The 21,922-nt window shown below is 41.9% G+C and overlaps 3 protein-coding genes across 8 annotated transcripts; all 3 read left to right on the plus strand.

The window, feature by feature from the left end:
- The first annotated feature begins 468 nt into the window (after positions 1-468).
- LOC119209584 (retinol-binding protein 1-like) lies at positions 469-10,895 on the plus strand. Of its 6 annotated transcripts, XM_037459001.2 has the most exons (9): positions 469-579; positions 1,595-1,740; positions 3,309-3,492; positions 4,520-4,608; positions 6,215-6,426; positions 8,194-8,353; positions 8,594-8,772; positions 9,340-9,441; positions 10,258-10,895. In XM_037459001.2, the coding sequence occupies exons 2-9, from the start codon at positions 1,629-1,631 to the stop codon at positions 10,306-10,308; spliced, it is 1,089 nt and encodes a 362-aa protein (XP_037314898.2). In that variant the 5' UTR covers positions 469-579; positions 1,595-1,628; the 3' UTR covers positions 10,309-10,895. The 6 variants fall into 6 exon arrangements, 5 of the variants coding, with proteins under 5 accessions (XP_037314898.2, XP_062413692.1, XP_062413694.1 ...); XR_009942461.1 differs by lacking the exons at positions 6,215-6,426; positions 8,194-8,353; positions 8,594-8,772; positions 9,340-9,441; positions 10,258-10,895 and adding exons at positions 4,765-4,912; positions 5,210-6,208; XM_062557708.1 differs by lacking the exons at positions 8,194-8,353; positions 8,594-8,772; positions 9,340-9,441; positions 10,258-10,895 and adding an exon at positions 6,503-8,184.
- Positions 10,896-12,498: 1,603 nt separating this feature from the next.
- LOC119209585 (retinol-binding protein 2-like) lies at positions 12,499-13,710 on the plus strand. Its single transcript, XM_037459003.2, has 3 exons — positions 12,499-12,571; positions 12,805-12,983; positions 13,600-13,710. Exons 1-3 carry the CDS (start codon positions 12,499-12,501, stop codon positions 13,708-13,710), a joined length of 363 nt encoding a protein of 120 aa, XP_037314900.2.
- A 1,129-nt stretch (positions 13,711-14,839) lies between these two features.
- copb2 (COPI coat complex subunit beta 2) lies at positions 14,840-21,868 on the plus strand. The gene is made up of 22 exons (XM_037459058.2): positions 14,840-14,985; positions 15,465-15,602; positions 15,782-15,868; positions 16,081-16,207; positions 16,320-16,468; positions 16,673-16,819; positions 17,031-17,130; positions 17,232-17,374; positions 17,508-17,707; positions 17,891-18,001; positions 18,096-18,184; positions 18,279-18,385; positions 18,565-18,708; positions 18,899-19,029; positions 19,225-19,432; positions 19,650-19,760; positions 19,944-20,158; positions 20,265-20,403; positions 20,536-20,673; positions 20,783-20,860; positions 20,997-21,134; positions 21,420-21,868. The coding sequence occupies exons 1-22, from the start codon at positions 14,983-14,985 to the stop codon at positions 21,513-21,515; spliced, it is 2,799 nt and encodes a 932-aa protein (XP_037314955.1). The 5' UTR covers positions 14,840-14,982; the 3' UTR covers positions 21,516-21,868.
- Positions 21,869-21,922: the final 54 nt, after the last annotated feature.

Here is a 21,922-nt window from a genome sequence, read left to right on the forward strand (position 1 = left end):
CACATCATGGTTCCCGATGCACCCTCAACAAGCCCTACACCAAGAAGTGTGACACTGTACACTTACATTTCTAACCTATAAAGAGTTAATTTAACTCTACTAAGTGTTGCAAATGAATCTGATCTTGACACTGGATAATGACTCCAGCTCTTTTATACAACTGACTTCATGTCCCTCTACAACAAATAAGAGTAATTGGAAAAGGAAATAGTCGTATAACCATTGTCAGGCAGTCAACTTTTGTTTGAAAAAGACACAGGAATAAAAGGTACCAAGAGCATGCAGCTGTTTGATTTTGCACCCCTGTAAAGGTCATCTTATACAATCCTATAAGGTTTCCTCAACTTTCTGTAAAACAATGTAATATTGGTCATAATCTTTGTCGGGCTATTCACTGGGTTTAATTGAAATGTATTTCAGTACCACGGAGAGTTCCGCCACTTTGCTCAGATTTACTTTCTTCCACCAGGTGTCCCACTTGAGTCGGTTTTTCTCTGCGGAACTATCAAGCTGTAGCTCCTCAGACGAGGGGAGTGTAAACAGTGTGACACACTTACCGAACAGGAATGGTTGATGAAGGTAAACCTTTCGTTTGTCCTTCCTGTCTTTACCCGTCGTGGCTTTGGTTGATTGATCGTTTCAATTTTCCACTTTTCAGCCTAATTTATTCAATGTGTAGGCTTTTTAGTATGTTCCGCTAGCTAGTTAATGCTAACGTTAGCTAATACGACCAAGGCGTTGTTGACTGGACGATGTGGTGTTTTTTTTCTCCAGCTCTCACGTTAAATTGTGATTTAACAACACCCAAAAAGCACAATAACATTAAGCCATAGATCTTAAGTAACTCAAGACGAAAAGCGAGGGTGTCTTTCTCTGTTGCACACAGCACGCGCCGGTCAGACCCTTAGGATCACACTTCATAAAGGAGGTTACTTGTGATTTTAAGTCATGGGGGTTGTCTCAGGAGGCCAGAACAGTGCAGTTAGCTAAATGTCTGCCTTCCATCGTTTAACAACAGATTCATTTGGCACTAGTATTGGACTTAAAGGACGTTAAATACTAATGGTTTTAGAAAAAACAAAAAAGGGTAAGATAATAGTCAAGAAAATCCAGCATACATCAAATATATATTTAGTGGAAACATACAATCTGGTGGATAAATGAGGGCAAACTGTATATCTGAGCGGCTAATGTACAAATTCCTCGGTTAAGTCATTTATCAAATGATTCATTAAGAGAGGGTTGTTGAAACAAACCATATTAGTACAGCTGTTCATTTGCAAAAACGACATCACATTTATCCCAATGACAAATGAGCATAGAATTACTGTGCTACGCTTCTACATTGTTTGGTGCTTAAGCATTAAAAACTCTCACCAAATGATCGTGCATGTGGACGACTTTTTGCAGCTAAGGCAAACCTCATCAGAATATCCCAGCACTGCGGATGCCTTGTAGATAAATGAGCTACATGTCTCCTGTGCAGAATCACGAGGACCCATTCTTCTTCCCGCCCTCTTCGATCTTCTCACCTTTGCATCCGATCGCCCGACGCACACAATGTTGATTACTCTCTCGTTTGTTTTCTCCCAAGGTTCTTTGACAGTGGCGTGAGGGGTCAAACCAGGATGGCCACCCGCCGTGTTCCACTAGTCTTGCTTGCCTGCGGCTCCTTTAATCCCATCACCAACCAGCACATGAGGCTGTTTGAGCTGGCCAGAGACCACATGCACACCACAGGTCCGATTTAGACATCAGCCATAAAAGCCCAATTTTTGATGGCCTCTGTCCCGCTGGGTCTCCATTCCATAATCTACACTGATCTTAATTATCATATTTGCCAGTGTATCTACAAGATATACTCATATTGTAAGGAAACGTGTTAAAGGTAGACCTATATTTTTTATTTACACCTTCACTATAAGGTTAATGATGGACTATGTGTTGTTTTACAAGAAACAGAAATGCAGGCATTGAAACCAAATAACATAAATTAAATCAATCTAAAATCAACCTTTTGGCAGCTTATTGATTTACCAAATATTACTGCTGGAAGTTGTATTATGTCATAATTTATTTTTTACATGTGATTTGGGGCATGTGACGTAAGTTTGCGTAATGAGTGAATGGCAAAGAACACAAACGTGTTTAAGTACATGTTAAACGGTAAAGTGTGTATTGACAAGAGACGCTTCACTATCATCACGCTGAAATCATTTTGAAGCTGTTGGAGGTAACATATACACGCAAAGAGGTGCTCAAAGTGATGAACCTTTTACATAGTTACGATCCAATTCTGCAGATCTAGAAAGCTTTTTAGATCCAAACTCATGGTTTTTACTTTACGACCCACAAGTGTTTTGGTTCCCCGCTTCCATCACCCTCGATCCTACAAGGAACTTGATCAATCCAATCCAGCACCAAACCGCGCACATACAAAGTTAGAGACGAGCTAGAGAAGAAATCTGAAGCTGAAAGGAGAACAGGGTTGCTATAAACAAGCTCTATTGGAATGCAGATGTAAGTTTGTGGTTTCCTGTGTGCTTGGTGTTCCGTCTTGTTGGGTAACCCTTCTGCACCCAAGAGGCCCAAATATCACTTCACGCAGCTCTAAACATCTTTTTGCTTAATAGACAACAACATGAATCAATAAAATAATTGAATGAATTGTTTAAGTAAGTAAAATGTTGCAGGACGTAACTTGTTCTCTGTCTCCCTTAGCTGTGTGTCTTCTCATGCTCTGCCACTCCATGTAACCGCGCAAGAAGCACGTCGGCACACAGGTCCCCTTTAAATAAACCCGGTCCCATTGACCTCTAAAGCTGCTCCCGTTCCCATGGCCCGTTCCCATGGTCACAACAACATCGTTGAACCGCTCTGTTCCCAGTGCAGCATTTCAGTGGCATAAGTGACATAAATACACACTCCCTTTGACCCCTTACCTATGAGACATCAGCCTACTTATTTTAGGGTAACATTCAGACATTCACTGAAAGCTGCATAACAGAGTTGTTCCTATTTTCAAGGGAGTCTTTTTGCAACCGTTGCAGACTCATCAGTTTTAAACTTGTTATTAAACACTTTTGTGTTTGTGTGCTTCTGTTCCGTGCTGCGATCCGCCGCCTTCGTCGCCCCGTTTTTAAAAGATCAACTGTAGCAATCGCCTTCCGATGTGAGATCTGACAAAGCGCTAATAACATAAACATCAGTATCTAAGTGACTTACTCAATCTTGTGATTTATATTCCGTTTCTGTGTCGACCATCATGACCCAGATAAACCCGTATTAATCTCGCTCTCTCCCTTCAGGCCAGTACCAGGTGGTGGGTGGCATCGTGTCTCCGGTGAGTGACGGCTATGGAAAGCAAGGCCTCGTACTGGCCAAGCACCGAGTTGCTATGGCCAAGCTGGCGCTCCGGAGCTCAAACTGGGTCACGGTTGATGACTGGGAGAGCCAGCAGCCAGACTGGACGGAGACTGTTGTCACCATGAGGTATAACACTAGTTTGAAGCAGTTACGCCAGAGACCAGAGGGTAATTACTTTCGGTCTCACACTACATTTTGTGTGCAGCTAGTTAAAGTATTGGGGCCTTAATACTGTATGCTTAATACATTCTTAAAGGGGTACATATTTGATAACAGGACGAGGAGAGTTAACAGGGACGTGCTCTTTCTCAACGCCGACTTGAACCGCTTATAGCGACGGTATGTTGCCTGGTTCTTCGGGGCTGCCAGACTAGACTTGAACCATGTCAGCATCGGGCTTTTGATGAGGTGGAATCAGGGGCGCCTTCTGTTGAATTCCCACAGAGGGGGGAGTGGTGTAGTTGCAAACGGCTGTCCGGGACATGAATGTGAGTGAGAGAGAGAAGCAGCCGTAGCTGGCCCCATTCCATGTGACAGTTCATTGTGCAGCAATTTGAAATGTATTTGCTGCCGGGCTTTGTCAAGGATTCGGCGCGAGGTAACGAGTGTTGGAAGAAGTGGGCTTCACGCCTAATCATAGCACACACCCCGCTGCATGGCATGTGTTAATAAGGCTCTTGCACTTGTATCATTGAACGTCTTACATTTAATTTGCTTGCCTTTTTCCGCCCCGCTTCTGCATTCCTCACAAATCCCCTCATGAGTTTTGCGCAACGCAGGGGCGGATCAAGGTATGAAGTAGGCTGTTGTTACCCAGAGGCGCTGTGAGAAGGCCTGCCGCACAAGTCCTGTCGCTCCCTAGCACTCACACACTCTACAGCACCGGGGAAAAGAAGCTTTACTTAGTTGCCTTGTTTACGGTATCCTTATCTGGTTTGGTTTGATACTTTATTGGCATAATGTTTAGATGGAAAAAAAAAACACATGGGCTGTGCTCATGCATAAACATGGTATGAATGAATACACAACTAGCGTCACCTAGGTAACCACAGAAGTTAAAGGGAGGATCACTAAAAATCTGAATAAGGAAAGGTCTGTGTATCACATTGCTAATATAAAAAGTATATTGTAATGTCTTTGGTCCTTTGGGCAGGTATCATTATGGGCGCATCCTGAAGGAGTGTAAGCAGTTCACAGCAACGCACAGCGGCGACTCCACTGGAAACGGCGTTCCACTATCAAGTAAGAACTGTTTGGAAGTTGGAATTAATCAGAAACCCTTGGACTGCACTCGGGCCTTTTGTCGTTCTGTGAATTGATTTGTCTACCGACTATTTGATTAACTTTGTGACAAGACTGTCAGACATTCATTTCATTTCACTCATTTAATTTATGAAGGTTCAGGCAAGGTCACTAAATGCTTGTGTGCAACGTTTTAAACAGTACCTTGCATTAGTATTCACCCCCTTAACAAGCCGGAAAAGGAGAAAAGAAGCAACCAAGAGCGACATGGTAGCTGGAGGAGCTGCAACGATCCACAGCTGAGGTGGGAGAAAAAAGTAAACCATAAGAAATTCAGTTGGAAGTTTGCCACAAGCCATGGGAGAGACACGGCAAACATGTGGAAGAAGGTGCTCTGGTCAGATGAGACCAAAATGTAACGTTTTGGCCTCAATGCCCATCACCCTGAGCACAGCACAGACTGGAATATGGTGGCGGTAGCATCATGCTGTGGAGAGGCAGATACAGGGATACTAGTCAGAATTGAGGGAACGGTGGATAGACAGGGCAATCCTTGAAGAAAATATGATGCAGTACGTAAGACTTACATTTCTGTTCACAGACGGTCTCCATCCAACCTGATTGAGCATAATCTTTTTTGCCAAGAAGAATTGACAAACATTCCCATCTATAGATGTGCAACGCTGGTGGAGACATAGCCTAAAGGACTCACAGCTGATTGCAGAGGAAGGTTTCAAGGTACCAAGTATTGACTCAAGGGTCAATACTTATGCATCCAGCAGATGTCAACTTTTGTTCTCATGATTGCTTCTGTCACAATAAAAGGTATTTTGCACCTTCAAAGTACTATTTGAATTCCAGTTTGTAACAGTAGACCATGGAAAAAAAGGTCAAGGGGGGTGAATACTTATGCAAGGCACTGTATGACAGGCACGCTAGCATGCTAACCTTAGCATCACTTGCGTGATTGTGCTAGGTTTATTTTCAGGATATTACTTCATCGTGTCCTTAGCAAGCCCTCTAATAATGCGAGGGTTAAGGATTTGCATCAATCCCTACTATTGTGCCTGTGCTTAGGCAAAATGGCAGCCTAATTGTGCACTGTGGTCCTGAGTATTCATGAGTTTGTGTTTAAAGGGTATTAGCGATAAGTTTAATACTGTGAAGACTTTCAAATCCTTGGCAAGAATATTGGGTTGGCCTTTCTGCATACAGATTGACTGAGATCTATCAAAAATATATCCAATATCAAATCTTTGCTAAATAAAAAATGGGTTTTTCTGTTATAGTTCAGTTTTTTATTTTAGTCTTTAAGTCTTCCAAGTTTCCGTTTTGAGTGTCATTGGCCAATTTTTGAACTTGCTGAAATTGGTGTTAAAAAGAGAGGATTTAAGGATCTGACCCGTTGCTATTGTCACATGGCATTATTTCAACAAGCATCTTGCAGCAATCTTATTTTCCAAGGAATTCCATATTCTCAAAATAAATCCTAATGAGCTGCAGCTGCAGGCCCTCACTGCATCTCTACACATCTCTTAACATTCAGAGCTTGATTGGTTAAGATTACGCAGTCAGCCTCACTATCTCACTCCACCTCCCTCCTCAGCCTCCTCTCCCCAGTTGAAGCTCCTGTGTGGGGCAGATTTCCTCGAATCGTTCAAGATCCCCGGCCTGTGGCAGGAAGACCACGTGGAGGAGGTGGCTGGACGCTTCGGCCTCGTCTGCGTCAGCCGAGGGGGGCTCGAGCCCGAGCGAGCCGTGCACGCGTCGGACACGCTCTCGGCCCACCGTCGAAACATTTTCCACGTGAGGGAATGGGTGAGTAACGAGACAAGCGCCACAGAGGTCCGCCGGGCTCTCAGACGAGATCTGAGCGTCAAATACCTGATTCCAGACTCGGTGATAGAATACATTCACCAGCACGGCCTCTACACACAAGAGAGCGAGAGCATCAATGAGGGCGCGGTGCTCAGGCCGCTCGCCAAACAGGCAGTGAAGAGCCTGGATGACTGATGGACGGACGAATGGACTGCTGCAGCATAGAGCTGAACACTCGCTCACATCGGGGCTTCTCATCAGAGACCGGAAGCTGTGTAAACCGCCACTGATAGAGGTTTTCACAACATGCGAACATGCACTTACTCATGGAGCGTTGCAAACACTGAGCCCGATCTGTGTGACACGGTGCCGGTGAATATAGTCGTTTTGCACATTTCCATCATTGCACAGTTGGATGAATGGAAATAAAATCCTGTGTATTCGAAAAGAAATGTGTCTGAGTGGTGTTTTTTCCTTATAAGTAGTCAAATTTGAATTTTACAATGAATGAGTTCATGAGTCCAGGTCCTCCTAAAAACCCAGATCCCACCTGCAGAGACAAAGAAAGAAAATAAACGCAATATTTTCTTCATCTGTTGTTGACAGTCTGCCAACCTCTATTAACCTACCTTATTATTATAAAATGTTTATTTTCAGAAAACAATGTAAAAGCACCTCCCCCCCAAACATTTTAAAACAGACAATAGTTGTAAATCAGGGTGCAACTATTTCTGTACATTTTGTACATTTGTCCAGGAGTTGCCCTGTTTTTAAAGTGACAGGTCAAAAGGTCAGAGATGGTGATGGAGGTAGATAGAATGAGATATTTATTGCCTTTTATAAATGTAACAATGTAAGAATCAGCTTCACCAATAAGGCCATGTGTGTTTGTGTGAGTGTACATTGGTGTTTTTCCTAAAGAACACCACACATGCCACGAATGCATGTTTGTACTCTGAACAGGATTCCCTCTTATGATGATCGTCGTCGGTGTCCCTGCTCCGCAGCCGCCTCCCAAATGCATTTAATTGTGGATCTATTTTTTTTACCCATTCGCATCCACACACACACTCTGTAAGCCTGTATTTCTTCCACCAAAGGATTTAAAGTAATCCTGACAGTTGCTCAGCTACAGGAGGTGTTTTCTCACTGAGGCCAATGGCTGAAAGTGTCACTGTGGCAGATACTGGCTGGCATCCTTTGAAAGACGTTGTGTATGTGTGCGCGTGTCTTTGTATGTGCCCCAGTCTGTAAAGGATTTAGACAGTGGGTTTGCTGCAAAAGAGAGATTATCAAATTAATTGAGTTTTCTAGGCGAAACCAAAGATCTGACAGTCCTGTTGTTCTACATTTCATTTTCCCAGCCAGATCATTTAATTCTGCGGGGATTGTGCTTTTGTACTATGCATATTAGCCGCACTTTGTGGTCCACACTGCTGATTGTTAATGGCGCCGCATCATCATTATAACATGATTAAAAATGACCTCATCTTATACAACAGAACCAGGCCAAATCTGCCACACGTGGAACTCCTTATAAGTGCGCCTGTGTCAATTAATAGTGGATGTGTATTCATCCTAATCCCCATAGGCGGATAGAGCACTCTCCGACATAAAGCTATTCCACATTATGTATGCATGGCAGCATACAGTATGTAAGTAAAGCATGGGGAGCCGTGAATGGTTACGTGGAATGGACCGAGGGAGGGAAGTGGAAGGTAATCGGATTAGGGTGAATTTGGTTCATATTGGGGCTTTTGACAACAGGTTCTGCACTCTGGCACAAGTAGCCGTCAACAGCAGACCTCTTCATCACTCACTGGGAGTAAGGAAAGCAGCCGAACAACAGCCAACATGCCTGCTGATCTGAACGGATATTGGAAGATGATTTCCAGTGATAACTTCGAGGAGTACCTGAAGGCTCTTGGTGAGTTTGGGGCAAATCATTAGAGCTTAGATCATGTTTCATATATCACAGAAATTCTAAATTGTTTTAATGCTTATTAGTAGGGATATATGCTATTTGGAATGGAAATGTTATCAACTTCATGCAAATACATTCATGCAAATACTACTGCATATAACGATTTGTAAGTCTTTAAACAGATACACATGTCCGAAACTTTCTTCTTATCACTTTTTCACCTTCCTCTGGGACCTGTTGCAGATGTAAATGTTGCCATCAGGAAAATTGCCACCTTGTTGAAGCCCGATAAGGACATCAGCCACGATGGGGACCACATAATCATCAAGACCCTCAGCACCTTCAAAAACTACAACATGGACTTCTATGTGGGCAAAGAGTTTGAGGAGGATCTGTCTGGAGTGGATGACAGGAAATGCATGGTGAGTATTTGGAGCCAGTGTATTCAGTAGATATAGTTATTTCAAACATTAAAAAAAAACTGTTAAAACCTTCCCAATTTGGGCCAAACATGTAAGTTTAATTTTTCTCTGGGGCCGCCCTCTGGAAAATGTTGTAAGTAGGTGGTAAAATGAGCATATAGTGCGGCAATAATTTATTTTAAAAACGTACCACCTACTTACAAAACATTCCCTAAACTTTTATGACTTGCATCAATGAATTTCTGCATTAAAAAGCTGTGTCACATACAGCAGGAAATTAAGTGGGTAGTGTCGCAGAGAAATACGTCAAGACTCCTTTAATCAGATTGCCTCCCTGAATACCAAATAGGTTTAAAGATTATCTGTGAGGCCTCTTGAAAAAACGTGTTTTTGTATGTTGATAGAATGATTATATATACGCTATAAACTGGAGGTTGGCTGAGAGAAAAGGGTCACTAGCCACTGTATGTGCAGGAATACTTATTTTGAATACGATCCATGGAAGACTAAGCCTCTCACTCAGATTATTATAACCTCATTTTCTCCCCAACCGGCGACCTCATGCAGACCACCATCACCTGGGAGGGAGACAAGCTGGTGTGTGTGCAGAAGGGAGAGATCGAAGGGAGAGGCTGGACCCACTGGGTAAACGGAGATGAGCTTCATCTGGTAAGAAAACATCAGGTTTGGCCATGAATAGTAATGCATGCAATTTGGATATTTTAATCCAAATCCAAATAGCCTCTCAGCACTGTATGTGTGCTGTTTTTTTATGTGGGACTTATGAATTGACCCACCGGCTCTGGTAACATACTGTGTGAGGTGCATGTGTATGCGGGTGAACTCTTTTACTGCCAATTCTGCATAAGGAACTACCTTCTAAAGAGAGAAAAACTGATTTTGTTTCTGAAGTGCCTGGTTCTTAATGGACTTGTCTCCGCCATGAGTTGAGACCCCGGTGATCCAGCTCATAGCGATAACAGCCTCTGCCATGTTGTTATCTCGACAAGAAGAACTGCAATATCTTTTGTTCAAACATCTCTTTGCTGTGGTTCATAGTGCTAAGACTAAAACTGCCAAATGATTTAGTACAAATGATGCCAACAGATGTTTGCAACTATGAAATTTGTCATTGAGTGTAGAGCAACAAGCTCGAAGATATTCCATAAAGCTGTACATTACAGTAAATGTCATTTAGCTGATGCTTTTATCCAAAGACAAAGAAAGTCCCTTTACCTGGCCTCTATAATGCCCTACATTATTGAAAAAATTAAGCACTTAACTTCTCCATGGACCCATCCCCAGCACCTCCAACCCATAGTCACTGTTGCTAAGTCAAACACATTTGTATCTGGGCTTGTAGGCTATGATGTAGGGGAGACAGTAGGGATAAGCTTCTATAATCCTCTTGGTCATTCCCATCAGTTAAAATTACATTCTTTGTATCAATCTGAAAAAATGTAACTTGTCTTTTGATCCCTGCAGGAGCTGAGAGCTGCAGGAGTTGTTTGCCAGCAAGTCTTCAAGAAGACTTAAGATGGCTTTTTATTGAATGAGGCGATGCCCCCTGCTGACACCGGTTCACAGAGACACACATCCCACGCCTCTGGCACACCATCCCACCTCGCTTTGGTCCATTCATACAGCTCTCCATTTGTCCGTCTACCCAATGAGTTTATTGTTGAGAATGTCGTTTATATTCCATCAAGACTGTTACCCATGGCTGCCAAATCCACTTCAAATAGAAAGGGGTGTAAGTGTGTATATCATGTCAACATACGAAATATGTGTATATATCTGCGGGTGGTTTAGATGTGCTGGGTGCATGCATAACGCTACTGTAGGTGTAGCTGATCTGATGGGTGAACCACATTGATCAAATGATTGTGGGAAGGTTGGCAGTGGGTTAATCCCATTTTAGTTCTCTGAATGTAAATGCTATGGATGGAAAAATACTTAAATTTGAGTGTGTTTGAGGCATTTTAATTACTAATGCTTTGTCTCCACACTGGATATCAGATATGATGCGTGTATTCATCCCTCTCAGCTCCTTTGGGAATGTGCCATTGATAGTAGAAATCAATCAATAAAGTAAACAATGCTCAATAATGATTTGTCTTTTTCTGAGCGTATAAACTTGCCATTTAGTTTGATAATCAGACTTGCGGTGAAAAATAAATGATTTGTTAATAAAACAGACATTGCGTTCAGATGTTTAGTTACTGTTTACTGAAGGTCCACAGGCCCAAAGATCAGACGTTTTCAGCTCCTTTTATCTGAATATTCCTTTCCAGGCATGCATAAAAAATCCATGGGGGCTCTACTTGAGCATCTCAGTGAGTTAAGAAATGCCTGCAGAGCAACCGGCTAGACATCTCGAGCCACGCTGTGCTCTGAATCAGCTGATCTGTCAGGTCACTTTGTGCATTTCTAGTGAGCTTACTGATTGGGTGATCTGTATAAACTGTCAAACCTACCTGCTCATTCTCGGCCAACGGTGCTGCTACTCGCCCTGCCGGCACCTACCTGCAAGTTCTCTTTATTTATGATTCCCCAGGCGGCTACTATCGATCTCTCCCTGCTCTGGCTGGTTCAGAAAGATTATGGTCTCGGGGAGGGGTTGGAACAGAGTCGGGCGCTGAGGCAAACTCTGCATTTGTATTTATTCTCAATAAAACGTATGTAACATCTCAACATAGCAAACAAAATGTTACGTGTAATGCTGTACATGGAGAATGGACGGGGAAGTCCACATCTCGTGTCCAGTAGTGAAAGTTGTATCCCTCAACACTTAAGCCTGGTTGCTTTGGAAGCACCTGTGGTCACTGGTGGTAATGCTAAGAATGTTTTTACAAGTCCCTGAGTTCCTTCAGATTTAACCCATTTATCAATCACCAGGAGCACAAGATGCCCTCGGAGCAGTTTCATGCATACTTCCCTGTCTCTTGTGCATAGGCACTTTATTTAAATCAAGGAGTGGCGGACTCTGCAAGTGACAATGCAAAGTACCAAAAAGAAAAGTATCTAATATGTGTTAGCCCATTCTATTGCTTATAAATGCAAACCAAAAATATAAAGGATGGATTTGATGTAATAATGACTTTTTAAACAAAGAAAGTTTAAAAGAGTATTCATTGATTCAGATTTTTTCTTCTGAAAGGGACAAGAAAAAAGATAATTTCAAAATAGTTAAAACTTTTTTTTGATGAAAGCCAAAATCAAAATTATTATTCAGATTACATTTAGAAATGTACAAATAAATCTCCAAATGAGTCACAAATTGTTTTTAAACTATAAAACCAGTTGAACTTTATTAACCTTCAAGCTAAAAGTTTGTGTATTCTGAATAAATAAAGGGCACACGCAGTTGGTGGATGTTGCAAAATAGCTTATCCTCTCTGTACATTGTACACTGACCATCTTTGCAGATTGTGCATGTGTATGTTTGGGAGTATGTGTGTACGTGTGTCTGCGTGTCTCTGTTTGTGTCTGTATTTGTGTGTATGTGTGTGTGTGTGTGTCTGTGTGAAAGAGGGGGCAACCTCCTCCAATAACGTCGCGAAGAAAGAAAGATGGGGGAGTCCCATTCCCACCCCCCTTCAAAAACAACTGCCCCTGCCAATCCCCTTCAGGTTATAAACTCACTTATCAATAGTGTTTTGCCCTCATGCCCTCCATCCACTGTCTAAAGTCTACACACAAGCTAAAGCGTCACCAGCTGCAACCATGCCTGCAGACTTCAGTGGGAAATGGATACTGGAAACCAATGACAAATTTGAGGAGTACTTGAAAGTGTTGAGTAAGAAACTTTTCATTTTTCTTGAGGTGGTATGTGGTGGCAATGTCAGAGACACACAATTCATGTAAAATCCTAACAGAAATCAATACCATAAGTATATTCTAAGACTAAAGACAGAAGTGAGGGGAAATATCTACATGATCTACTTCTGTAATAATATATGATTTATATATGTCTGTATATCAAGCTTTTTTTAAATATGGCATAATCAAGTCTCTCTATCCTGGCTCCAGATATTGACTTTGCCACAAGGAAGATTGCTATCTCACTATCTCAGACCAAAGTGGTTGCCCAAGACGGAGACAAGTTTGACATCAAAACTCTGAGCGCCTTCAGGAATTATGAGCTCGCCTTCACTGTCGGAGTCGAGTTTGATGAGTACACCAAGGGATTAGACAACAGAAACATCAAGGTGGGTTGTTCTCTCCTACATCCACTCAAGATAAGAGTGGCAGCCTACATCTTATGCCTTTCATTATATCAAAGACATCAAATTACTGTTGCACAGAACGACTCGACAATGGTGCATCTGCAGGCATTTTAGTTTTTCATTACCTACCCATAAGGGCAATGAGATTTTGCTTAAGTAAAAAATGTTTATTTTTAATTGAATTCATGAAATAACCAAAGGCAATAGAAAAAAAACATTGTATTTTCATAAGCCAGTAAACTGTCCTTTTGATGATAGTGTTCACAGTTTTGAGACATCAGACATGTCATTCTGTCAAAATATCTCCAATTGAATTTTAGTCAGTTGCTATGCCAAAAGGAGAGCAGACTACACTACAAGCTGTTTCCATTCAATGCTTAATACACATCAAGACAAGACAAATGCTAATTAGATATGTCTTCATTAAGGGCAGTAACCTCTAGGTTAGCAGGGGGAGCATGGTGAAAGTAGTCATGTAACAGGTGCAAGAAGGGAATTTTTGCCAATGAATTACCAAACATGATTAAATTTAAAGTTCAAATGTGCATTAAATAACAACTCAAGTTTGTTGTTTGAGGATGTATGTGGTGTCTTGAAGTGTCTCGTGACCTGGGAGGGAGACAAGCTGGTGTGCACTCAGAAAGGAGAAAAGGCAAACCGGGGCTGGAAACACTGGATTGAAGGAGACAAACTCTACCTGGTGGGTTGAAAGTAATGCTTGTTTGATTGAATTTAAATATTCAAACCACAACACAGACTGGTGGATACAAGAGGAACGTGTTGGATTTGTGGCAGTTATTGCACAGCAGAATTGTGATTATCAAATGTGATGAAGACAAGTTTAACTCTTTCGTTACTCTTTTTAAAAAATTGATAACTCCGATATCCTCCAACAGGAGCTGACGTGTGAAGATGTAGTTTGTGTTCAGATGTTCAAGAGAAAAGAATAAAAGGGAAATGAATGTTTTTAATTTGAGTTATTGAGTCTTTGTTTTCTCAATGATAATATGTTTCCCTAAACATATGAACAAAGTCAATAAAGGTGCTTTTCAGGCATACATATTGTGTTGTCTATGAATAAAGCCAAGCATGTTCAAATCATCTTCAAATTTGTGTATTTACGAAGACTCCAACATCAGAGGATAATTAAAGAATTGCTGCTAAATAGCCAAACTAATATCAAAATACTAGTAAAGTAACTTTGAGAATGTTTGATCGATTTTTACATTATATTGAACGCACACAGGCACGACAGGGTATATTATAAACGGATGCTTATGTTGTCATCTGCTGGAGAAACATGGTAGTATCTTGGTTGTGAAATAACTTTCTGTGTATGGGAATTTGATACAACTGATGAATATGATAATAGAACACTGTGAATTAATATTAACATTGGACAGTCGGATTGTAAGACTAATCAATGCATGTGTATATTGTGTATTTAAAAAAAGTTATTCTTTACATAGAGGCCTTATTGTTACAATGATATCTTAGTCACAATGAACAAAAAAAATCCTCTTTGCTCAGAATAACAATATATGTTGATGTTATGCAGATAATGAGTAAAATGTGGGCACGAAACAGGAAAAAACATTTTGCAGAAATTCAATTTTTCATTTCAGGAACGGGATGCAAAAGGCCTCCCATCGAAATGACATTCCTCAGTAGTTCTCAGACAATTGCAAAAGTGAAGCAAGTTAGTAATATGTAAATAAATTGGTGGCATTGCGACGTAACACAGGAACGGCTGCTATGGACGGGTTTGTTTCCGGTTACCTTGACGCCTCTCGACTGTAGCGCAGACCTTCATGGCACGTCACCTCTTCCAGAGCACAACTCACGCGAGACTGAGACTCAGGAAGTTCCACGTCAGTATCTAACGTTAGTGCTCTCTTCAGCCGTCGTAACACTAGGAACCCGATTGCCACTGCTCACATCTCATTTATCTGATTTTATTGTGACACCACGGGGATAAATCATGGTAAGAGACATTCGAGACAGTCCATGCATGTTTTATTTGGATAAAGGTCATCCGAGTGTCCTTGTTTATGTTTTAAAGGACAGTGAAATTGTCAAATAGAAATGCATTATTGTCAATAGCTTAGCGGCTAACTAGCTTGAGTTAGCAGGATAACAAAAGCTAACTTCTGTCATTTTTTTGAGCAAGGGTTGTTCGTGAATTTAAGTTATTTGTGATTAACGTTACTTTTGTTTTGAGTCAGCCGAATTAATTGCGTTGTACGCGATCGGGGTTTTGCGATCATTGGAATTGATAAGGCTTCAATATGTTAACATGCTAACGGTTATTTTGCTACCTAACGTTAGCTATCGTATTATCCTTTACTCGGACACTACCGAGTTTCTACCATATCCTAATCCAAATGACCATGAAAATAACACAGTTTAAACGGTGGAGGAACAACAGGGAAAATACCGAACGTTATATGTCTTTTTTTTCAGCCTCTGAGGCTGGACATCAAGCGGAGGCTGACGGCTAGGTCAGACCGAGTGAAGAGTGTGGACCTTCACCCAACTGAGCCATGGATGCTGGCCAGTCTGTACAACGGCAGTGTCTGTGTGTGGAACCACGAAACACAGGTGTGCTCACCATCCACGGGCCGCCCATACAAAGCTGCATTACAAAACACCGATTAACACATCTATGCACTACTTAATATGTTACTGTATAGTCCTAAACGGACATGACAAACAAAACAAAGTGAGGACTTTGCCGCAAATGATTTCATTCGTGGTCTTTTTTTTCTTACTTTTCCCAGACTCTCGTCAAGACCTTCGAAGTATGTGACCTCCCTGTCAGAGCCTCTAAGTTTGTGGCAAGGAAGAACTGGGTCATAACAGGAGCGGTGAGTTTGATCCATTTTTTCTGTCCTTGATTGGTTCTGATTTATGTGTTGCGTGTGCAGTAAACCTTTAACAGGGTTGCAGTGTTTTACATTTGATAGTCTTACTTTGTGCTTGTTTTGGAATTGATCTTACTCTTCCTCTATTTTTGTGTTCATGAACATAATGAGCAGTGCATTTGGCTAATATTTGAATTGTTTCTCTCCCTGAACAGGATGACATGCAGATCAGAGTGTTCAACTATAACACTTTGGAGCGTGTCCACATGTTTGAGGCCCACTCTGATTATATCCGTTGCATTGCTGTCCATCCGACCCAGCCCTATATCCTCACCAGCAGTGGTAAGCCCGTACACTTAAATAATGATGCGTAGCCTCTTCTGACATCTTGATACCAGTGTCCTCAAAGGCATGTGCATTGAGTGCAAACAAGCATGAATGTATTCCCGTGTAGATGACATGTTGATCAAGCTGTGGGACTGGGAGAAGAAGTGGTCGTGCAGCCAGGTGTTTGAGGGACACACTCACTACGTCATGCAGATTGTCATCAACCCTAAGGACAACAATCAGTTTGCCAGTGCCTCCCTGGACAGGACAATTAAGGTAGGGGCCGCTTGCAGATCTTTTTCTTTACTGACACTAATTTGATCTTGTCTGTGGGACTCCCAGATCCTTCTGCCTTACAGATCTTTAATGACTATAAATGACTTGCCTCTAATTGTAGACATATAATTACAATATGCTTAAAATGAAATGTCTTTGAGGTGAATTCATTGATTCTCTGATGTGTCCAATGGGTTGTTTCAGGTTTGGCAACTAGGATCTTCGTCTCCCAATTTTACTTTGGAGGGTCATGAGAAAGGGGTCAATTGTATTGACTATTATAGTGGAGGAGACAAGCCCTACCTCATCTCAGGGGCTGATGACCGCCAAGTAAAGATCTGGGACTATCAGGTAAAAAAAACCTTTCTTTTACAAGAATGTAAAAGTAAGCCACACAACACTAATCATTCAACTAATGAACTTAAAAAACGAACAATTAGAGTTGATAGTTGAAAAACAATGCATATCTATGTCATTTATCAGCTATATCCTGAATATGACCATCCTTTAGCTTTGTGTCTATACATACACACATGTATAACATTCTTCACCTTTGTTGCAGAACAAGACCTGTGTTCAGACTCTGGAGGGCCACGCCCAGAATGTCTCTTGCGTCAGCTTTCATCCTGAGCTGCCCATCATCATCACTGGATCAGAAGACGGTGAGCAGAAATCCCGCTCATCCTAAACTCTGTACACAAACACTCCCCCAATGCATTTCACGGCCTGCCTCATTCTGAAACTTTACTTCCTCCTTCTGTAGGTACGGTGCGCATCTGGCACTCAAGCACTTACCGCCTTGAGAGCACTCTAAACTACGGCATGGAGAGAGTGTGGTGTGTGTGTGGCCTCCGAGGCTCCAACAATGTGGCGCTGGGCTACGATGAAGGCAGCATCATTATCAAGGTGAGCAGAATAGAGTGACAAAATAAACTCTTATATTAATATAGAAGGGAAGGGGAATTTGATCTTTAGAAGAAATCAAGATAATTTCTATTTTATATGGATTCAAATACCTCTATCGACATCTGCTGTGTAGGTGGGTCGGGAGGAGCCAGCAATGTCTATGGATGCCAACGGAAAAATCATCTGGGCTAAACACAGTGAGATACAGCAAGCCAACCTGAAGGCCATGGGTGACACTGAGATCAAGGACGGAGAGAGGCTCCCATTGGCTGTCAAAGACATGGGAAGCTGTGAGATTTACCCCCAAACCATTCAGCATAACCCTAATGGAAGGTATGCCCTTTGACTGGTTAGGATTATCTCCGAATCAGACAGAAATGTCCACCAGCCCCCCCACTCTTAATGCCTGTGTGGCATAATGACAATAAATTCTCTTTGAATCTGATTACTTTTCATTTCTCAGACTATACATTTGCAACATGATTTTCACTCTATATGCATTTTTGTGTGCACCAGGTTTGTTGTGGTGTGCGGGGATGGAGAGTATATCATCTATACTGCCATGGCTTTGAGGAACAAGAGCTTTGGCTCCGCACAGGAGTTTGCCTGGGCCCATGACTCATCTGAGTAAGTATGCTGTGGGAAATAAGATGCTATACCTCCCTGCTGTATACCTCCTGAATCAGAAAATGAACTGCTTCACTCTTTTGTTCTGTAACAGATATGCCATCAGAGAAAGCAACAGTATTGTCAAGATCTTCAAAAATTTCAAAGAAAAGAAGTCTTTTAAGCCCGACTTTGGAGCGGAAGGTAATTAACATTATATGATATTGAACTTGTGTGTGTTTTGAAGTGGACATGTCCCACTGTCTTCTACTGACTGTGTTCCCGTTCTTCCCTGCAGGTATCTACGGAGGCTTCCTGCTTGGGGTGAGGTCAGTGAATGGCCTGGCATTTTATGACTGGGAGAACACAGAGCTGGTCCGCCGCATTGAGATCCAGCCCAAACACGTAAGACTTACTTACTTCTTATGTTCAGGTTAGGTCCTAGTCTTAATTATTGATTTGTCTTTAACAGCACTGTACGTAAGTCGTGTATTAAAGGCCTAAAAGGTATTGCTGTTTTAGTAACTTGTTTCTTTCTCATTCTCTCTTCACCCTTTTTTCCTTTTTTTTCATAATTAACCCAGATCTTCTGGTCCGATTCTGGTGAACTGGTCTGCATCGCTACAGAGGAGTCCTTTTTCATTTTGCGTTATATGTCAGAAAAAGTAGCTGCTTCCCAAGAGAATAATGAAGGAGTGACTGAGGATGGCATTGAAGATGCCTTTGAGGTGGGTGCTTTTAACTTTCAGCGATTTAAAAATACTCTAAATTCTATTTTGTTGTACCCACATAGTTCTATTTCATTGCATAGCTTCAACTCAGTGCTTTACATTCAAATGAAGGCGTGCTTCCTCCCCTGCAAACTACACCTTACATTAAGTACCATTTTGTGTGATCTATACATTTCTTTATTTCCAGGTCCAGGGAGAAATCCAGGAGATTGTGAAGACTGGACTTTGGGTAGGGGACTGCTTCATCTACACCAGCTCTGTGAACAGACTCAACTACTATGTAGGAGGAGAGATTGTCACCATTGCTCACCTTGACAGGTACCAATACCGGCAGTTTAGTGTTAGCTGAATAAAACGTAATGCTTGCCTTTTCCAAACACAGTGTACTCCACGTATCTCTCAAGCAACTTCTTAACTTTGCATACATTGTCTAGAAACACAACCTCTAAAGTGTATCTGATTACTGTGAAGGATGCTGAATCTTTTCACGCCAACTGCTTTCTCTCCCTGCAGAACCATGTACCTGCTGGGTTACATACCCAAAGATGACCGCTTGTACCTTGGAGACAAAGAGCTGAACATTGTGAGCTACTCCCTGCTGGTCTCCGTCCTGGAGTACCAGACTGCCGTAATGAGGAGGGACTTTGGAATGGCTGACAAGGTGCTTCCCACAATTGCTAAAGAGCAGCGGACTAGGGTCGCCCATTTCCTGGAGAAACAGGTGAGGAAATGCATTATGAGTTTATTTTGCTTATTTATTTAAAGTCAGTTTAATTCCAATGTACCTAGTAAATATAGATGCAGCTTTCTTGATAGAAAGCCCTGCATGACTTAAGCTGTCATGTAGGGCCACTATCCATGAATAAAGGATTATGGTTTTTTGTATTTCAACATTGATGACAGCTTGTTAGATAGTGAGTTTTCTTTCTGCTCTTCAGGGCTTCAAGCAGCAGGCACTGGCTGTGTCCACAGACCCAGAACACCGTTTTGAGCTGGCGTTGCAGCTGGGAGAGTTGAAAATTGCCTACCAGCTGGCTGCGGAGGCTGAGGTAGGACCATAGTAGTTGGCTCTTTAAACTGAGGCAAACTCTGACATACCACAAGACGAGAACATTACCATGCAATTTCCAATGGGTCACCAGCGTTTGAATAATGTGGTGATTTCATGCTGTTACCGATCCAGTTCTCTGCCCAGTGTGTTTCTTAATATTTGTCATTTTAAAACCCTGCAGGCGGAGCAGAAGTGGAAGCAGTTAGCGGAGCTGGCAATCAGTAAGTGCCAATTCGGCCTGGCCCAGGAGTGCCTGCACCACGCGCAGGATTACGGTGGCCTTCTCCTCCTCGCAACAGCCTCCGGAAACGCTACAATGGTGGGGAAGCTGGCTGAGGGGGCAGAGAGAGACGGCAAGAACAATGTGGCCTTCATGACCTACTTCCTGCAGGGGAAGTGAGTAGCACATGGATGGGACATTGGTGGACAGATTCCGGCATAGATATGTAATGATCACATGGAACGAGCGTGATTAACTCTACGTATCGTCTTCTCTCCGCAGTCTGGATCAGTGCTTGGAGCTGCTCATCAGAACTAACCGGCTCCCTGAAGCTGCCTTCCTGGCTCGCACCTACCTGCCCAGTCAGGTGTCACGTGTGGTCAAATTATGGAGGGAGAACCTGGCAAAGGTCAACACAAAGGTTTGTTTTCTGATCAGGAATATCGTTTATTTGAAAAGATGTTGGAAAAAAAACGATGTTATGTTTTTAAGGGTTTAAATATCTGAATATTTCCTATTGAACACAACTCCTTGTGCTGGCTTGTCATTTCAGGCGGCCGAGTCTCTGGCAGACCCAACAGAATACGAGAACCTTTTCCCCGGGCTTAGAGAAGCCTTTAGCGCCGAGCATTACCTCAGAGAGTCCTGCTTGGGCACCTCTAGGCCTGCCAAAGATTACCCTCTGGTCACGGTGAGTTGCATAAGTTTTAACCAATGAAGTAGTTGTGTTGTGGACCAGCAATATTACTCTTGTTTTGTCTCAATCCTATCTCATAAGTATTTGACACAACATTTCTCAGCTCAATGAAGACAGGAATATTCTGGAGGAGGCTCAGGGGTACGAGCCCAAAGGGACCTTCATTCCAACTGTTGCTAAGGTTTGTCTGCTCCATTCAACATTTTGAGATAACCCTTAGTATTAGTAAAAATTGTATAATATTCCATTTAAAAACCAAACCAATGGGCACTTCTATTCAAACTTTCCAACTTTATTTGACTCCCTTTTTGCGGCAGACACAGGACAAGGAGAAGCTAGTGGCAGCTCCGGTCGCTGCAGCTGGGTCATTTTCACTCCCGGAACCTGCTGCTCTTGCTGCAGTGGACAGAGAAGAGCAGGAGGAAATCCCTGAGTTAACACAGTCTCAAAAAGAGGTTGGTCTCTATTCTCGTTTCATTTTAGGGTTTGAATTCTCACCATTTGAAAAATAAAAAAACGAGATTCTTCATCCAAAGGCTACTTAATCCAAATTAATTAATCATCATCCCTATATTGTGTACAGCAACTGTCTGAATAAATAAAATAGAAAAATTTGGCTGTTGTTAACAATACATCTAAAATGAAACAGGATTACGGGATGATTAAATGACTTGAACATCAAAGAACCTAATAATTCTAAAGAAAATAAAATGACTCTTCGTTTGTGTGTCTTTATGTAGACTTTGGATGAGCTGGAAGTGGACCTGGACAACATCGAGCTGGATGACATCGACACCACAGACGTTAACCTTGATGATGACTTTCTAGATGACTGAGACCTGACTGAGACCACTCTGTTACTCCGACTCTTATTTAAAAAGAAAAAGAAAAAAAAGAGAGACCAAACTCCCTTTCCCCCCTTTTTTGTATTTGTACGTAAAAATATTATATTGTCACGTCCACTGACTGCAGTGGCACGAATTAAGTAGATTATGATTATAATGAAGATGATATCAGTGAGCAGTAGACAAACGTCTATTTCAAACGTTTCGCCATTTTGTAAACTCATTGTTTGAGACACTTTCACTAACTGTCTATTGAGTGATCTGTTATATTTACTCTGCTTTGTGTTGTCTGTACAGGCAAATCAAAATTCATTCAGTCAAATAAACTTCAGTTGCTGTAAATATTCCTGTTTGACTTAAGTGTTTTGTACAATAGGAACAGCAGGATGATGTCTTAG

The sequence above is a fragment of the Pungitius pungitius genome, chromosome 15 (genome assembly GCF_949316345.1).
Source record: "Pungitius pungitius chromosome 15, fPunPun2.1, whole genome shotgun sequence".
Classification (NCBI taxonomy): Eukaryota; Metazoa; Chordata; class Actinopteri; order Perciformes; family Gasterosteidae; genus Pungitius; species Pungitius pungitius.